The 19,525-nt window shown below is 46.9% G+C and overlaps 1 protein-coding gene across 1 annotated transcript in view; it reads right to left on the bottom strand.

Annotated features, from left to right (window-relative positions):
• Positions 1-19,525, bottom strand: part of USP9X (ubiquitin specific peptidase 9 X-linked) — a 1,542,050-nt gene that overhangs the window by 1,002,566 nt on the left and 519,959 nt on the right. Inside the window, exons 13-14 of the mRNA XM_078658291.1 lie at positions 1,449-1,585; positions 917-1,050 (exon numbers count right to left, since the gene is read on the bottom strand). Coding sequence (XP_078514417.1) covers positions 917-1,050; positions 1,449-1,585 — 271 coding nt within the window. The remainder of the gene's footprint in view (positions 1-916; positions 1,051-1,448; positions 1,586-19,525) is intronic.

Below are 19,525 nucleotides of genomic sequence, written 5' to 3'. Positions count from 1 at the left end.
GTTTAAGGAGGCACCACTTTATTGGGTAGCACTCTTTGATCTTGCAGATATAAATGCTAGGCACCAACCCCAGTCATGCAGACTATTAAATAGGAAAGATCTACATATTCCAGATTTTTATGCCTTGGCTTTTTGGCAAAGGCATTAAATACAATTAATCTGCGGATCATTGACAAAAACTTTTTCTTAAGCCACAAGTAAAAGACTATGCAGAGAGCTTTGTTCTCTCTCTCTTTCAGAAGTTCTCATCTTGGCTGAAATTTCCCCTGGACCAAAAAGCAAAACACCCAACAACAACCCATTAGGAACCGGAACCAGAGGCCGAAGCTGGGGCTGCCAAGTTATATGGGGGAGGTGAATAATCAAAATTCAGATTGTCTGATAGAGCACAGCTTTGTCACGGGACTTCCCCACATTAGACATGCTGCCGAAATTCTGAGCTGGCCCTGGCTTTCGAGGCACATTTACCAGATCGGCTAAAGTTTGGGTCCTTTTCAGTGTGCTGAGTGTGCTACTAAAGAAAACTATTCTTGGGCATATGGACATTTAAACAACTATTACTGCTGATGTATTCTACTAGGGATTCAAAGCTAATGACTGACTAATTCAAACCTAGGGAACGATCCATTGCTGGAATAGGTGGACTGGAGTGCATTCACCCCCCATTCCCCCCGCCCACCCCTTAATACACAGTCCTATGGGAGGCAATGGTGGGATGCTAAAAGGCTACAAATAAAAAAAAGTAAATGCAGAAGACAAACAGTAATTGAAATCAATGCAGACTACATTCACTTACTATATACAGTAACTTCCATGTGCATACAGTAGGTTTAAATTCAATAAACTACAACAAACCTACATTATTTTACATGTACTTTTGGAAATCATCTTGAGTAAATTCAAATGGCAGCCTTACCTTTTCCATATTGCCGCATGGTTTCCATATAGGAAGATAGATTTTCTGCTACTAAAGTAACTAGTGCATGATTGTGCTGAAGTTGATTTATCAGATCATGTCGGTAAAATACATGTGGACTACGCTGTGTCTGACTGCAATTTAAGAAAGAAAATGCATCTGAATTCATCCTCAAAGAAGCAATTTAACATCTTGAATGTTGATTTTGGTTCATTCTAAACAATTCAGAAAATTAATGGAATCACTTTTTAAAGAATGAGAAGCTCTTGTTATTGGTCTACTATACTTCCAGATGATTTAGTAAATTAGACTGATAATTGACCACAAATCATTTCTAATAACATTCAGAAAATAATGAAATCAGGTTTTTCTTCTAGCTGTTACAAGGCAAGGAGTTATGAATTTATGCATAAAGTAGAGCAAGAACTATGTATATATAATACATGCTTTCAAAATAACTCATTTACTGTTACTACTGCTCAAATAGACATTCATATGGAGTATTACAATACCTAATAATAGACAAACTTACCTTAAGTTCTGTGGTGCTTCCCCAAATAAACTACATATTTCTCTAATTTGTTTCAGTGCAGGAATAACCCATTTGTCATTTGTACGAAGCTCTTCTATAAAACGATCTATCCACTGCATTTTTTGTGAATCCCGATCCTTGAAAAACAAAGTTTTAAGGTTGAAAATCAAAAAAACAGATAAAAAAATGATTCCTCGTGGACATTTCTATAGATATTATTCACTGTAAAGCTTTTAAGATTAAAATAAGCTAATGTTACTGATATGTAACAACAGTTATCCAGTGATGTCAAATTCCAAATAATTGCTAACATTAATAATTCGACCCTCCTGAAAACGCTCAACAGAATGAAGATGCCTTATAAAGAAATACAATATTCCTCACGCACTAGGAACCCACCTATCTACTTGGAAAGCTCAAGAACTTGCCTTCTTTTTCAGAGCTTTGCTGAATCAAGCTAGGTTGACACTACAGTTACCATACACAAAAACAATACATCCGTGGATGGATGACAAAAGCAAATATAGGCCCACAGAGATGCTTGACATCCTGTAACAAACAAGACTAAGGTATTTTGTCCTGAAGTGTAAAGCTTTACCAAGTTAAGGTAGGATAACCCACAGAAATGTGTAAATAAATAAATACAAGAATAAAAACACAAAAAGACGAAGTGAAGAAAAGGAACAGCAAGAAAAAATATATAAATTTCAGAGCTTGTATGTATACTGAACAGAGACAACCCCAGAAAACTTGCTTTTCTAATCCTCGTTCAACATGGGAGCAGTCAACTTAATGTATAAACAGTGAACAGCAATGTCTACAAGCGGGGTACTAGAACACTTTACAAAGATTCAGATGCCTCTATACTTTAACAACACTTTTTAAAATAAAAAAAAATGAAAGAAAGTGGTACATAGACAATACAGCCTTAGTGGTAAAAGATATACTCTGTAGTACGCCCTCTCTTGTGGTTCATGTCTCAATGAAAAGGTGAGCCGAAAGGTGGACAGCAGCCAACAGGATTAATGTCATCTAAAAAAAATCGGTTTCACAGAGAAGCTTTGTTATTTTTGTTTTTAAATCTCGTATAGGCAACATTTCCTTGCAAATGACTACAATGATCCAAAGATAGATGCTGGGAAAGTGGGAGGTTTTGGAGGAGGGAGCTTGACAGCTTCCTTGATGGTCACTTTGTTTCAGCAGTGCTAAGACTACCTCCAACAACATGATGTGGCTCCTGAGCAAATGTTTAGGTCTAGACACCATGCAATCTGGACAGCCAAGAGCAGGCTCCATGAGTGCTCTGTGCTGCACCTACTGACATAGGAATTTGGAAAAAATGCTGTGTGAGGAAACGTTCTGGGTCTTCCAGCTTAAATGGGGTTGGAGTGGAGTCCCAGTGCTCGGACAGTGTGTCCAGATGAGTGCCAAGTCTGAGTTCCTTCACTAATTGAAGAAATAGACTGCTTTACGTCAGAGAGCAAGAGTGAAAGACAACAAGTATTAATGCCTATCCCAGCAGGAGCTGCAACTATCCTGCTGCGTAGCAGGAAGGTGTCATTTTGTTCAACATTTAATGCTTCAATATCAAGTGCTTCAATCTTGATGGCCTAAAATCCTAATGGGAATGGGTCTCTGACACTGCGGCCTTCATGTCCAGTACATCAATGCTGACGGTAACTGCGGGAATGGTGCAAACTGTGCTTTTGAATATGCCATATGTGTCAGACCGGATCTGGAAAACTTTTCAGCAGTACTTCTACGTGCTAGTAGTAGGCGCCATGTGGCTTGGCAACAACACAGTTTCAAAAATGATATGCAGAGCTATATAGGAGCCACCCCTGCACACTGTAATCAGTTGCTTTCAGGACTTTCTGCAGTGCCCCAAAAGCGAATTGGTAGACAGAACAGGTCGGTACGAAATCTAAATCTGGATAGAATCTTTGCCAGAATAGTGTTATCAAAGGTACTGCACTTGTTCTTCTGTTACTTCTAGCAACAGATTTCTCACATTTTGAGTAGAGACCAAAGCAGGAACTATTTGGAGGTGGGCTGTGAATGGACTCACACCAGAAAGTCCTGTAAAACCAAGCAGGCAAATTGCAAATATGCCTCCTTTTCACGCATGCCTTTTCTCCACATGCAATTACAACGTGGTCGTTACAACGGCCGCGTTGTAAAAAATCATACCATTACCCGCAAGTCGTAGCAACGACTTGCTCTAGGTGGGGTGCTGCATGTTGGAATATTATTATTTACTATTCCAACTCCAGTCTGTGCAACAGTAGGGAAGGTGATGGATTTTAAATCCAACCCCTTCTGCCACCTCCTCGTTGTTACGACTTGCGGGGTACTGGAATGCGTTGTTACAACGCGTTGTAACGACCGCGTTGTAATTACATGCGGAGAAAAGGTTTTGTTGTAAGCGCTGTGTACCGCAAATTGCCCTTCTCAGCAGACTAACTGTCCAAACAATAGTGATTCATTAACATAGGTAGAGACGCCCACTTATCCACCTGAAAAGTGTCTAGGACAAGGACAACGCATGATAATGCAGTGGTAGCAGCTTTAGCCCTAGTAGAAGGTGCACACAGACATTTCCAGAGGCTGCTTTTTGGCCAGTTCCACACGGATCTTAATGCAGAGCACGATCTAATGAGATTGTTCTCTTCTGCACAGCCCTGCCTTATTTTGCTCAAGTGAACCCCACAAAGAGGTAATCGTTCACCTGGTGGTCTTTGGTATGATCTAGGTCACAGGGTGATGGTTTGACAGACATGACACAGCACTACAATTGTTGGAATAAAGGATGCCCAAGTCTGCAGAACCAGTTTTTCTGATGAGAAGAGCAGGTTTATACAGAGGGCTTGACGCTTACTCATACTAATGTGATAAGGGACACGAGCTTAAGGGTGAGGAGCTGCCAGTAACAGCTGTGAAGCAGCTCAATTAGAGTGCACATTGGAAACGTGAAAAACAAGTTAAGGACCCACTGTAGCATGATAAAGAGAGGAGTATTCTAAGCCTTTACAAAAAATCTCATAACAGGAGCCTTGAATAAAGAGGGCTAATCCGGGAAACCTCAGAAAAGCAAAAAGAGCCAAAAGGTTCCCTTTAACTGACTCCAGGCCAAAGCCTAGCCAGGCTAAGGACAAACAAACATCAGATAACTTGGCCTGAACAAGGTCACCCTGGCTAAAAAGAAATCATATAAATAAACAGGAGAGGGGAGGTAGAGTAGTATTGAAGGGTTCTTACTCCACAAACTAATATGCATAAACAAAAGGAATCCTCCTTAGAATGACAGGGAAGTGTTCTCCTCAGAGGTGTGGGAGCACTTAGTGTTTTGTAAAATACCCCTCACACACCAAAGAGCCCCTTGGTGTCATGCTTCATCATAGGGGTCTTCGCAAACCTCTAGCGGGTTGCGGCGTGCTGCGACTTACGACTACGCGGGAGCACTTTTAAGTTATGGCTATATGTGGTGTGTGTGAGTGGGTAAGTGTTTATGTGAGTGGTGGGATTCAGTGAGAAAATTAAAAAAGCACCTGGCTCGTGGGTATAGCAGAAAAAAATGTATTCATAACCCCGGGCTGGTACTAGCAAAAGAAGTGAAGTGCGAGGCGTGTTTTGTCGTGATTATGGACAAAACCTCATGTGTGCGTCGACATGTTTCGGAGGCAGGGCTCCTTCTTCAGGACGGGGCACAACTTCCCCACCTTACTCGCGTTTCACTAATAGTTAAAGATATGTTTAAGTCAATTTAACAAAAGTGAGAAAAAACTAAATATGTGTCTGTATATACAGGCTATTATGTACCTACAGCGGTTTTGGCTCAAGTAAATGCAAATTGCATGACCTGAGAAAAAGGAAACAAGAAAAATATGGTCACCCTAGTCATGGGTAGCTCAAACAGGTGCAGTCACCTGGAACAGACCATCCAGCTTAATCAGCCCTGTGGTAAAGACACTGACATGACAAACAACATAGATAACAAATAACACACCGTTTGTGCAAATACCTCCAATGCTATCTTAAGCTCAGATGGTCAATCGGCAATACCGATACAACCTCAATAAAGACAACCATGTGTCCCTCAACACGACGTAACTGATGCCTTTATTTCGCTGAATACCATATGAGGCCAGGATGCAGCTCGCATCATCCTATGCGGAGGCTGATTTCATAATGGAATGGCTTTCCCATCAAAAACAGAGTGCCGAGATCGAACAATAAACATCTCCCGTTAGCGCATGCGCGGGGAAGACCAGTCCATCTTCGGCACATGCACGGTCTAGTCAGGCTTTCCCACGCCTGCGCAAAAGAAGAACACCCAGTACAAGGACGATCTCGTACCGGACACACCATAGAAGGTCCGGTAATCATTCAATTAGCACAGAAACGCCAAACTAAACACAGGGCTATCCATACATGGGCATCCCCAGACTTCCGCTCTAACGGCATCCATAACGAGCAATCAACACTCGAACTTGGGGTATATAAGCCACACGCCTTGAGCTCTCATTTCAGTCCAGCGGAGCAGCGTGTGGGGCAAGACCGAGGAGAACTCCTCCCGTGTTCGTGAGTATAGGTGTTACATAGTGCATACTGAGACTATCTAAGTAAGTAAAGGGACCACACTGATAACTTTACATGTTTCTCCATTTAGACTGCATATTAGCAATCACCCCCCAGACGTTCTGAATGCTCATGAAGCAAGCAAGCTCTACTATATAAATATGACAAAAACCATTGCAATCTGTTTATGAGTGTGTTATTTGTTATCTATGTTGTTTGTCATGTCAGTGTCTTTTTCCACAGGGCTGATTAAGCTGGATGGTCTGTTCCAGGTGACTGCACCTGTTTGAGCTACCCATGACTAGGGTGACCATATTTTTCTTGTTTCCTTTTTATCAGGTCATGCAATTTGCATTTACTTGAGCCAAAACCGCTGTAGGTACATAATAGCCTGTATATACAGACACATATTTAGTTTTTTCTTACTTTTGTTAAATTGACTTAAACATATCTTTAACTATTAGTGAAACGTGAGAAAGGTGGGGAAGTTGTGCCCCCGTCCTGAAGAAGGAGCCCTGCCTCCGAAACATGTCGACGCACACATGAGGTTTTGTCCATAATCACGACAAAACACGCCTCGCACTTCACTTCTTTTACTAGTACCAGCCCGGGGTTAGGAATAAAAAAAATTCTGCTATACCCACGAGCCAGGTGCTTTTTAATTTTCTCACTGAATCCCACCATTCACATAAACACTTACCCACTCACACGCACCACATATAGCCATAACTTAAAAGTGATCCCGCGTAGTCGTAGGTCGCAGCACGCCGCAACCCGCTAGAGGATTGCGAAGACCCCTATGATGAAGCATGACACCAAGGGGCCTTTTGGTGTGTGAGGGGTATTTTACAAAACACTAAGTGCTCCCACACCACTGAGGAGAACACTTCCCTGTCATTCTAAGGAGGATTCTTTTTGTTTATGCATAAAAACAAATCATGCCACAAATTTGTCCCAATGACAGACGTATACAGTTTTAGTTAAGTAACACCAGGCTGCCAACATGAAATCAACGATATGCCGACAGCAGAGTCACGCGCCCTCGCATTAAATTATCCCGCCTGGTGGTTCACCACCAGGAAAACTCTTAGGGGGTCAAGCCACCTCCAGAGGTACAAGGTCTCCTGGCACAGCAATCATGACCTCGCCCTGCCCTGTTTGTTGTATAACACATGACAGTGGTGTTGTCCTTGAGCACTTGAACCAGCCTCCTCTTGAAGGATGAAAGTTGTCAAGCGGATAGCCCTCAGTTCAAGAAGGTTAATATGAAGCTTTTACTACACCAGCGATAAGAGGCTTCCACTTCTCCCAGGTGGTCACCCCAGCCCAGAAGTCCTGCATCGGTCACAAATGTCAGCTTTTGATGGGGCAGGAAGAGTGGTGTACCGCTAACCCAATCGTAGTCCAGCAACTGCCACTGAAGATCTTTGCAGTCTCCTCTGAAATCTGAATGTGGTCAGAGGGGTTACCTTAATGTTGGGACCATTGAGGATTCAGATCTCACTACAGAGCCCACATATGCCACCTGACATGTTCGACCAACAGGAAGCAACAGGTCATAACTGCCATTAGCCTCAGAGTCTACCTCACGGAAATCCAGAAATAAGGCTAAAAGATCGAGTTCATAGCCTGAATTTCCTGAACTCTTTTCCGGGGGAAAGCCACGAAACCAAACTGAGTGCAGAATGGCTCAGATGAAGGGGAGAGTCCGAGAACAAGTCAGGTTTGACATTGGGCACATTGATAGTAGACCCAAAAAATGACAGGAGGTTAGCTGTAGTTTGAAGGAGGTTGATGACTGCTTGGGCGAGCCAGTTCTAAACAGCGAGTCTTTGAGGTAGGGGAAGACTAGCACCCCAGATCTCAGATTGAGTGCTGCTACCACCTCCATCACGCAGTGAAACTAAGGGGGAGAAAAACAAACTGAAAATGCTCCTTTTCAACCACAGTTAACACCAGTGGGACGGGCATATGGAAATATGTGTCCTGCAAGTCGAGTGCTGCCATCCAGTCTCCAGGGTCAAGGACAGAGAAGACCTAGGCCAATGTGAGTATTTCTAATTTTTCCTCTCGGAGGAAGGCGTTAAGAGGTGTTGGGCACCAGGAAGTAGCAGGAGTAGCACCCACATTCTACTTGCGACTCTTGCACTGTTGTGTGGCGATTTAGATTCTGTATGCATTTTCCTTATTCATGCCCTTATATAGGTACAATTCACATTGCCCTTATATAGGCATAGAAATCCAGTCCTTATTTAGGCATAGTCCATGCAGCCCAAATACAGGCATGGCTACTTCCATCCGTCCATCAACGTCACAACGATTTCTTGGAACACCAGGCTCTTAAGCAGAAGGGACTTCCCCTAGCCTGGATATTGATTTCTCCAAGAAACTCATTATTATGCATGAACAACTATTCCTTAGGGGTTCATCCAAGACGTCAAAGCTGGCATTCCTAAGCACCTTCAACGTATAAATATACCTTCACTTGCTATGGCAAAGCACGGTGTGGTTCGGTGCAGTTCGACTACCTACTTGCCCGACGCAGCTCGCTACAGCAAGTGCCGAAGGAAGCTGACTCTCCAGCTCACGCACTGATCAGAAGCTGTCCTCCTCAGCCCAGAATCTAGCTCCAGTGTTTCTAACTCCCCTTGCAGGGTGTTCGGAAATCGAGTCTGTGAAAGAGATACCAATCTCTCTCACTCTAAGATATGGAGCTGATTAGAACCTAAAGAAACCTTTGGCAATTCTTGGCAAAAGCTAAACCTATGCTAAAGACCACACTTACTTCTTCCATCGTACTAGACCTAGGTTAGGTACATTGGGGTAGGCGTATTTTAGAATCACCAGTTGAGTATTTTAGCCTGTGTTATTTATGTATGTATTTTTATATGTCATAGCACTAGACAATGCTATTACAGTATTTTATACTACTGTTTACGCTGTACGCATTATACTTTGCATTCTAACGATTTTAACAGTTCACCCCTATTGCATGAGAAAGACGATTGTTCAATAAACCCCTTTTATTAAAACGCCAGTCTCTCTATTTTCTCTGCAACTCTGTAGAAACAAAGCATTCACGATTGACTGAGTAAAATAGTTATCTATTGTTTTCACGATATTTGTTCCAGTCCTAGGGAAACAAAGTTGTCATGTTTATGCGGTTGTCAGAAACGAATCCCTTCTTGTGTATTCGAGAAAGTTTCTAGTGACCTCTGAGCTAGCTGGCACTCACCAGTAAGTTTAGTATATTCGATAGAGACATACTGACTTCAGTCCTATATCACATCTAAAGGATATATTATTCCAATGCGCAGAGCCTATTGGGAATATAGAAACTACACTACAGCACTTCCTGCCACAAAATGTAATGACAGTCCTCCGCTGGGGAGACAGTGGAAAGTGTGGCGGTGCAGTAAGGAATGGGATAGCATATCCCTTCCGAACAAGGACCCACCTGTCTGAAGTTATAGCTGGTCCAACCCGTCAGTAATCATTGGATCCTGAATACCAGTGGGTGGCTGGCTACACGAAGGGCATGCTAAAAGAGTTTTGCAGGTGGAGTTACAGGTTGATTAGTGGACTGGGTGGCCCTTTGACCTTGGTCGCAGGGGCAGTGGACACCATGGCCAGAACCACAAAACTGCTGGGCACCATGCTGGGGTTGGAATGGCTGACAGTATGGGGTACCTCTGCCGCAACCACAAAAGGAGCAGTAGAGCTGATGAGGCTGGCAAGGTGGGGCAGATAAGCCCAAATAGCGTGCATTAGAGCTTGTCTCTTAACAGCTCGAGATCAGAGTCTGTCTAGTCCCCAAGTGGGCGAGTTCCATCTTAAGCATGTCCATTTGGAACAGTTGGGCATCGTCTGTAAAACTGGTGGATTGCAGCCAGACATGGCAACACTGGCGCCAATGACCCGCCCGATGGAATCAGTGGTGTCCAAGCCACAACAAATCCTGAACTTGGCAGCACTCCATCCATTTATCCTGAAGCTTGCACAAGGACAGGTCGGAGATCTTAGAGACACCTTAGGGCTCAGTGGCTCAAGTCCCCTAAGAGCATGGGAATAGCGTCGGAGCAGGCAACTGGCGTTCACTGAACTGAGCACCAAGCTGGTAGATAAAAATGCTAATTTGCGAAGGTTTCAACCCCTTTTCACTCTGTCCAAGTGAGTAATTGTAAACGTATTGGGATTTGTATTACTTGCGGATGCTTGCACCATCAAACTTTCAGGGAAGAAGTGCTGAGATAGGAAAGCAGGATCACAGGTGCTGTGCAATTTGGCATTGCCTGTACGACCAAAGCATGGTTTGGTCAATGCCCCCAATAAGATGTGTGACAAGGCCTTGTTAAATGGCAGGAGCTCAGAAGATTTTCTCCAGGCCAGAGAACTTCTGTCAATTCAGAAGGCTTGGGCACCGAGGTGAGAAGCTAGAGGTCAAGGACTTTGACCGCCCTACTCACTACCATGGCAGGACACCAACTCCTCTGTGGCTGGTCTGGAGGATGAAAAAAGGCCCTTTTCAGAGGAGGTCTCAAAAAAACTAGCCTCCTGCAAGTCATCATACCTACTGTCATCACGAAAGGGCAGAGCAAACTTATCACTGAGTCTGCGCCAAAAAGTGAATGTAGAGTGTGTTGTTTTCCCTGTGAAGGTGGCAAAGTAAAGGGAGGAAGCTGCACATCAACTGTTGTCATGCACTGCATCAGACAAGGGAGGACAGCACCGTCTTGAAGTCTGACAAGACTATGAGAAGATCTTCTGCTAACGTTGATGTATTTAATAATGGCGTCAAAGTTTCAGGGACTGGTGTGGACCATTGAGTGAGAGGCACACCCGTCAGCGGTACTTCACGTGGTTGTCCTCTTAGCTCCTTATAAGCAAACAGCCTAAGAGCCAGAGCACGGCTGCGTGGAACTCTTCGATCACCTGGCAGGTGAATGTGAGTGGCGAGAGGGCACAGCCTCGCCTTGGTGTCTTGTTAGACTTACCGGACAATTTGGAACACAACAAAGTCCAGCCTCAGCAACTCCTGGAGTAGGAATGGGATAGAGAATGAACTTTTGACTTTGACTGCAACTTGGAGCATGTTTCGGCAAGGAGATTTATGCTTGGCGCTGTAAAGTTCCGCTTTGCGGCCCCGGATAGCCTTTGGATTCATAAATGCGCAGTCACTGCAGGCTTTGGAGTTGTGGCTTAAAACCAGATATCATGGGCGAGTGGCTAGCAGCTAAAGATAATGGACGCCTTATAACGCGGCTCCGAAGCCCGATCCGCCTATTCTGATTTAATCCGTTCAAAATCCTGTCCCCTACTCCGAGGAGTGGGATCCAGGCCCCAGAGCCCTGGGGATCAAAGTGTGGCGAACAACGCCTTCAGTCATACCTGCGATATTCCACCGAAATGACCAGAGCTCTGCAGCGCAAAATGGCGATGCGCCCTCGCTCCGCGGCCTGGTGACGCGGTGGCTGATGAGGCTCCCATTGTCGGAATACTGTGGGAGGCAGACGCAACCAGTGGCACATTTGGTAGGTGAGCAGCGGACCAAGAGACGCTCCTAGCCAGGGCTGCAGCATCACCGTGCACACGCCCGAAGGGGACGGGACTCTGCCGCCGGGTATGAGAGGTGAAAAACAGCCCTGGTAATAATAGAGGCCCCGGCGTGGCAGGCCCTGAGTGTCGTGGACGGCGGCGGCCTCAAACATCGGCTGCGCGTGTGGCCCCTTGGTTGAGAGTGTGCACTTGGGCCCTTGCCTTCCGGTGGACCCCTGCATAGATATCACTGGATTGTGGCAGCGGTGCGCCCTGATCCCCTGCGTGTTGGGGGTACAGGGCCTGCGCTACATGTAGCGCGTGGCTCGTAGGAGTGGAACTTGCCCCTCTGTGCCCAGAGGGAGGGGACGGGGTCCTGAACGTGGCAGCCACCCGAAATAGCGGCATCTCTGTGCAGTTGGGAGCCCAAGGAACCACGCCACCAGGGCAACCAATCCGTGGAGTATGACACCAGAGATAAATCGGTGGCACAGCAGTGAGGCGCCTGCTTCAAACTGATCTTTGCGACTCTGCGGGGCGGAGCACTGGGGGGGGGACGTAGGAGCCTTTCTGCGGCCCAAAACACCTGGCAATTGAGGAGTAAGTAGCTGGGGGCAACGGAGGCGTAGCCTGGGCCTATTTCTGCCTCGTGTTTAGTCTGGATTCCGTGAGGCTCTAGAAGGCTGTGACTGGGGGATTCCCGCCAGACAAGTGCCTGTGTGGCCCCCAGTAGAGGGGTACTACCTGCTTGACTCCTGTGCTCGGCCAACCCTGCCCTCCCCCGGCGGCAGCAATATCGGTGCACTGGGAAACCAGACAGGCCGGCAGGGAATTTTTTCCCACTGAGCAGGCGGCAGCGAGTACTGGGTCCACCCTGTGATATATCAGCCATATACACCACGGCACACTCTCACAATGGCAAGTGGGAAGGGGTCCAAGACAACTGCACAAAATTAATGGTTTTTCTCTTCCCACGAATATGTGTGGGACTGGCTGGAGAGTTGACGTCGAGTGGAGAAGTCACAAAAATACTGCAACAGAGGGCCTTGCTCTTCCAGACCTGACACCAACGCCGTGCAGCGAGGTGACCCAGTTCGGGGGTACACAGACTCCACAAGGGGTAGCTAAACAAAGGGCATCTGTGGGGTTGGTACCGATACAGTTGCCTTACAAGTGTTTTAGAAAGGCTGAGTACTGGTTACATATTGGGACATCTCCCCTGGACTACAGCAGGGGACCATGCTGTTACTACACACGTAAGGCTTTGAAGTATTTTCAATCAGTAGCTTTAGTATAGCGGCTGGTGGTGGGGCCGGGCTCAATTCCCGTTATTTACTGTAATGTGATTTTATCCTCATATACAGCAGGGGGTATGTCTGCAACCAAGCACCTCTTCAATAAATGGTGGGGCAACAGGCACTCTGCCTTGTTGGGGAGTGGGTAGTTTGAAATCCACTGGCAGGGGGGCGGGGAGTTGGGGGGGAGGGGGGGGGGGGTAGAAGAGTTTTTCTGTTTTTCGTTTGGTTTTTAATCGCAAAGCACCCACAGTCCGATTTAATTACCTCTGTGTGTATTTCAAGTGCACTGTATGCACTCCTGTGGTTCCCTAGCCGGATTATGTGTTATTGCATCTATATGTCTATCCATCTGGTTTTGAAAATGTCAGAAGTGGCGGATGCCCTTCATGATGCACCCACAGATTCTCACGATTTCCTTGTACAAGACCTATGGCCGGAACTCAGGTGAAAACATCACTGTCTATTATAACGTGGAATGTAAATGGGTTGGGGACAAAATAAAACGTGGGGTTGTATTGCAACATCTTAAGAGACGGGCACCAGATCTGGTTGCAAGAAACACACTTAGTGGGTAATAATTGTAAGGCCCTCACACAATGGGGATAGGTTCGAGAGGTACTGGTATTCTAGTCAGGAAGAGCCTTGCATTTACTCCCACCCGCACATGGGTAGATCCACAAGGGAGGTTTGCAGTGCTGGAAGCCAGTTGGGAGGGAGAACGCTTAATGTGGTCTCTGCTCATCTTCCCCATGCACAGGGTAGAGAGGCGCTTGCTGACTTAGGGAAAATTCTAACAGATCTTCCCATAGGCACACTCATACTGGGGGGAGACTTCAATATGATTTTGGACGATCATACAGACAGGCATCCCCAGTGTCCCCTAATGCGGCCCAATACCCAAATTAAAGACTTTGCGCGGGCCATGGGCCTGGTAGATATAGGGCGCACCCTACTCCCAGACCGGATTTACTACACCTATTACAACACCCACAATAGCATGACCCACATTGGCTATTTCCTCACACGACTACCAGATGTCGGGCATTTTAGACACTAACATAGTCTACCGAGGGGCCTCTCTGATCATTCCCCTGTGTGGATTGAGCTCCCTTATCGTAATACAAGGCATCGCAACAAAATTGTCTTCAATCCTTGGTTGCTTAAATTCCGGACATCAAAGAGACCCTGCTTACGCAGACAGACCACTATTTTAATGAAAATGTTGGATCTGTGGAATAGACACAGATAATATGGGAAGTCCACAAGGTAGTGCTTAAGGGGCAAGCCCTGGCGCTTAAAACGGGATATGTCAGGCAACAAACCCAACAACTCTCTAAGCTGGAGATTGAACTCCAGCGCCTAGAGGCACTGAGTGCCTTCCTGTCCAATGGGGATGCGGCACTTCAACTACTTGTTAAATAGCTAGAATACAAAGCCCTGGCGGGAGAAAAGACACAGGCCAAATTACTCTAATCACGGCATAAAGTTTATGAAATAGGAGATAGGGCAGGGAAAATGTTGGCTTGGCTGAAGAAGAGAGAGCAGGGAGAGCGCTGGGTACCCCAACTGACAACTGGAGAGGCGGGGCAAATCTCAGATCGGCAGGACATTTGCAGATCACTTAGAAAAGGTATATACCCAGCCAACTCGGTATACAGCCAAGGACTCCCAGCAGCTGCTGGCTGACTTACGCCTACCCAACCTATCAGAGGCAGATCGGGACTTCATGGAGGAAGATCTAAATGATGAAGAAATCTGCAAGGCCATATATAGTATCCAGTCAGGGAAAGCAATGGGGTCCCTATTGAGTTTCTTAAGTCCGTGGCCCCACGGATCGTGCCCCACCTGAAAAACATGTTTAACGAAATCCTTAAGAAATGGGTTCTGCCGGAGGACCAGCGCCTGGCCTCTATTGTTTTCATTCAAAAACGGTGAAAGCCCGCTGATGGTTGCGGATCCTATCGACCAATTTTGTTGATTAATGCCGAGGCAAAAGTACTGGCAAAGCTCTTGGCTTCCCGCTTGGTGTCAATAATCCCTTCATTGGTCCACGCGGATCAATCCAGATTCATGCCAGGGAGAAAGACTGCACTAAATATCCGCCGCATTCACAATGTCCTAGGGCATCAGCCCTTTATTGCGGAAGATGCAGTAGAACTCTCTTTGGATGCTTCTATGGAGTTTGACTCTATAGAATGGCCTTATCTTTTCGAGGTGCTGTGGCGCCTGGGGTTTGGCACAAGGTTTCTGTGGTGGATCAAACTTTTCTATACAGACTTGAGGGGCCAGGTAAAAGTTAACAACCGCACGTCCAGAGTGTTCCCCTTGGGCAGAGGCACCAGGCAGGGTTGCCCCCATCCCCCCCTAATTTTCTCCTTAATTCTTGAACCACTGGCCACCTGGGTGAGAGAAGAGATCTCAATTAGAGGGCTAAAATGGGCGAATGGGCACGTAGATAAAATTTCGCTATACGCAGATGATATCCTGGTATATTTAGCGTCCCTATATGCTTCAATCCACACATTGTTGAATGTTTTTGGGAATTTTGGCAAATATTCTGGATACACCATTAATTGGGCGAAATCGGTGGTGTTTGTTCTTCGGGATCCCGAGCCCAGGCTCCTTCGTGGATGTGAGATTGAAATAGCTCCGAATGGATTCCGATATCTGGGGGTCTATATTACACCAGATCCCCAACTCTTTTATGATAAGAATCTAGCTGTCTCCCTAGAAAGACTGCGTAGTGATGTAAAAAACTGGAGAATTTTGCCGCGGTCTCTGCTGGGCAGAGCGGCTTGGTTTAAAATTCTGGCTCTCCTGCGATTTTTGTACATCCTCCAAAACTGCCCCTACAAGGTCCCGGACTCTTACTTTAAAAGTTTGTTGCAGTACCACATGGCGGCGGGATTGTCCGTAAACTCCTGCACCAACCTTCCATTGATCAAATAAACAAAGACTTTCAATGGCAAGCGCATCCCCGAAGCTCCAACAGGTTGATGTGGAGCTCAGCCTCCACAGGAGACCAGAGTCCTCTGATAGTGTACTCTCCCAGAAGTGATGCATCTGTCACCACAGTCAGCTCTGGTTGGGGAATGATACTGACCCAATTGCAGTCCATCAGACACCACCACAGACCTTTCTCAGTTTCCTCTGAGATATGAACCATGTCAGAGAGACTCCCCTGATGCTGCGCCCACTGGGACTTCAGGTCCCACTGCAGAGCCTGTACATGCCAAAAGGCATGAGTTAAAATCAGGATCCAGGGTCAACCTCTCCAGATGTACTGCAACCACCGCCATCACTTTTGCGAACACAGCACAACAAAAAAGTGCTTTTAGCTTGCCACGACCGCAAGTAACGTTGGTTGGTAGGCAGGAGAGGGATATGGAACTATGGGTCCTTCAAGCCCAAAGCTAACATCCAGACCATGTGCAGTTTGAGCATTTCGAATGCATCATTTTTCAGGAAAAGACTGAGAAAGCGCAGGTCTAGGATAGGACAAAGGCCTCCATCCTTCTTGGGTACCACAAAGTAGCAGGAATAGCAACCACAACCTATTTCTGATGCCGGGACGCTTTCTATGGCTCACTTAGCAAAGAAAGTCAGCACTTCCTGATGGAGCAAGGAGAGGTGGTCCACCATCAGCCAGTCGTAAGTGGGTGGAATGGGTGGAAGGGTAATCACAAAGGGGAGGGATTAGCCTCTTTGGCCGGTTTGAAAACATAACCGTCCGAGGTTACTGACTGCAAGTGGTCCAGGAAATGGCATATCCTGCTGTCCACTGGATGCCCTCGATGGTTGATCCTAGGGTTTGGTCCATCAAGCTCTCCGATGTGAGGTACTGGATAAGAACACTGGGGTCTTTTTTTTTTTACCCCAGGAGCGGTGCAATGGCAGCAGGCAATTGCCATATGCACAGGAGCCCCTGTGCAAGACTTGGACCAGGCCCAGAGTAGGATGTCTGTGAGGGCTTCTTTAAAGCAGAGCAAAGGGATGGGAATGGGATGACTCCCAGCTGAAGCACCACTGTCAAGACGTTATTCTTGACTGCCACTCTGGGTAGCTGAAGGTCCAAGAACCAAGCCACCCTAAGCACCATCATAGTGAAAGATGTTTCCTCCTTCATAGCCCTGGTAGGAGAAGAGAGCATTAGTGGAAGGTGAGATGTCTCACCCACTGGCCTCTGCCAGTTCCTGGCCATACCCTCATTCTCATCTAGGGGATGATGGTATAAGGGTCCTCAAACCCCTACCATTCTTCTCCCTCTCCAGGCCTGTGAAATGAAAAAGGAACTGGCTTTGATCTGGAGGGTATTGTCCTGGTCTGGGCCCGAACCAGCACTCGCGCGGGCACCGAGGTAGGTCTCTGTCCCACTGACAGCTCTGCTCCGAATCCATTGTGAGATCCATGATGCCCGACTAGCATAGACAGCGAACCCGATAGCGAGCATCCAGTGGGGGCCCCTTCCGGGCCCGTTGGGTCCAAAGGTGCTTCAGGGGGGCTGGCCCACCCAAATAGGAAGTGAATGGCCTCATAAAATTCCTTATACTGGGTGGGGAACGCTCCAACAAAGTCAGTGAACTACAGAGTGTACCCTGACTCAGGCTCCACCGAAGTGGGAGGGCTCGAGTGCTGAGGCTCCTGCGCCTCGTCCAAAGACTTTGACGGGTGCGGCAAAGTCGACAACCTCTTCAACTTCCGTTTCTTGTGGGATTTGCCCAACTTCCCTGATGACGATCACCAGTAGTGGCTCCGCAAACGGTCCTGCTACCTCCACACAACTGTGATCTTGAGCTTTGTGAGGTCGTCTGACGTCAGGGAGCAAGGAGCTTGAGGGATCACTCCCTCAGCACTTCGGATGCATGGCATAGAGGTCCTTGCTGATCTTGGAGTGATGGTCCCTCCACCAGAAACCAAGTGGTGGTCTGCCACAGACATTTGCCTGTGACACGCACCACATGGTTTGAAGCAGCCAGTTTCTTAAGGGGCATCCTGTCACACCAGTAGAGAAACTGGCTTTGATCTGGAGGGTATGGTCCTGGTCTGGGCCCGAACCAGCGCTCACGCGGGCACCGAGGTAGGTCTCTGTCTCACTGACAGCTCTGCTCCGAATCCATTGTGAGATTCATGATGCCAGACTAGCAGACGGCGAACCCGATAGCGAGCATCCAGTGGGGGCCCCTCCCGGGCCCGTTGGGTCCAAAGGTGCCACAGGGGGGATGGCCCACCCAAATAGGAAGTGCATGGCCTCATAAAATTCCTTTTACTGGGTGGGGAACGCTCCAACAAAGTCAGGGAACTACAGAGTGTACCTTGACTCAGGCTCCACTGAAGTGGGAGGGCTAGAGTGCTGACGCTCCTGCGCCTCGTCTAAAGACTTTGACGGGTGCGGCAAAGTCGACAACCTCTTCAACTTCCGTTTCTTGTGGGATTTACCCAACTTCCCTGATGACGATCACCAGAAGTGGCTCCGCAAACGGTCCCGCTACCTCCACACACCTGTGATCTTGAGCTTTGTGAGGTCGTCTGACGTCAGGCAGCAAGGAGCTTGAGGGATCACTCCCTCAGCACTTCGGATGCATGGCATAGAGGTCCTTGCTGGTCTTGGAGTGATGGTCCCTCCACCAGAAACCAAGTGGGGGTCTGCCACAGACATTTGCCTGTGACACGCACCACATGGTTTGAAGCAGCCAGTTTCTTAAGGGGCATCCTGTCACACCAGTAGAGAAAATTGCTCAAAAAAGGGGTCAAAAAGTTGTGTTACAAAGTCAGTCAAAAAATGGCTGAGTGTAGCTCTGATCGGATCATCGCTATCTGGCAGGGAAAGGAAAGAAATGATAGCTGTGCACTGGGGTGGTGCAGATATAGGTACCACGTACGTCACTTCTGGCGCAGACGACGTCAACAAAGGCAATGCCGAGCTGAATTACTCCCCCTACTTGCACACAGGGGTACTGCTCAAAAACATAGATCCAGTCTGATGACAGGGGATTAATCCAAGGAAAGAAATCTGCGGCTAAAAGTCTCTATCAAATAATTTGCTTGCCAAATATCTCTGTTCAGATTCCCGATCAGGTGGCGTGGTAGGGAAGGCATGAGGATTTACTTTGCTGGTGGATGCCTGCACCAAACTCCATGGTTTCGGATGTTGTATAAATAAGGCTGGGTCGCCCGTTGCAAGATGATAGAGACTAGCAACATGCCTGTGTTCAGATGAACCAGAACATTGTTTCATCAAGAGCCTAAAAAGGTGACCTAGCTCAAGTACCACATTAGATTTGACCTCCATAGTGAGGTGCTGTAAGTCTAAGACGTCTTCCTCCCTTCGCTTAACAGCAAAGAAGGCACTTTTCTCCTTAACAGGAACAAGAGGCGATATATGGCAAGGATCAGAAGAGTATCTAGACCACTGGCATCTTTAAGTTCTTCATATCAGTTGTTATCATTGTATTAGGGAACAGTTGTCCCCTTCATTGTAATTGTCATTGCCCAAGTCAGTAGCAAAACTATTATGTTTGCGCCCTACCACATGGTAAAGGCAGAGTGTGGGAATTTGAAGGATTAGCTTTTGGCTGCATACCAGTTAAAGCTTGGAATGATCTCGGTCGAGGTGGATTCTGCCCAGAGTCAAACAGCACAAGGGGCTGTACATCCTCCTATGGTGTC

This window comes from Lissotriton helveticus, chromosome 8 (genome assembly GCF_964261635.1).
Source record: "Lissotriton helveticus chromosome 8, aLisHel1.1, whole genome shotgun sequence".
In the NCBI taxonomy this organism is placed as follows: domain Eukaryota; kingdom Metazoa; phylum Chordata; class Amphibia; order Caudata; family Salamandridae; genus Lissotriton; species Lissotriton helveticus.
Note: the sequence above shows the minus strand (reverse complement) of the source record. Positions and strands in the feature narration are given on the sequence as shown.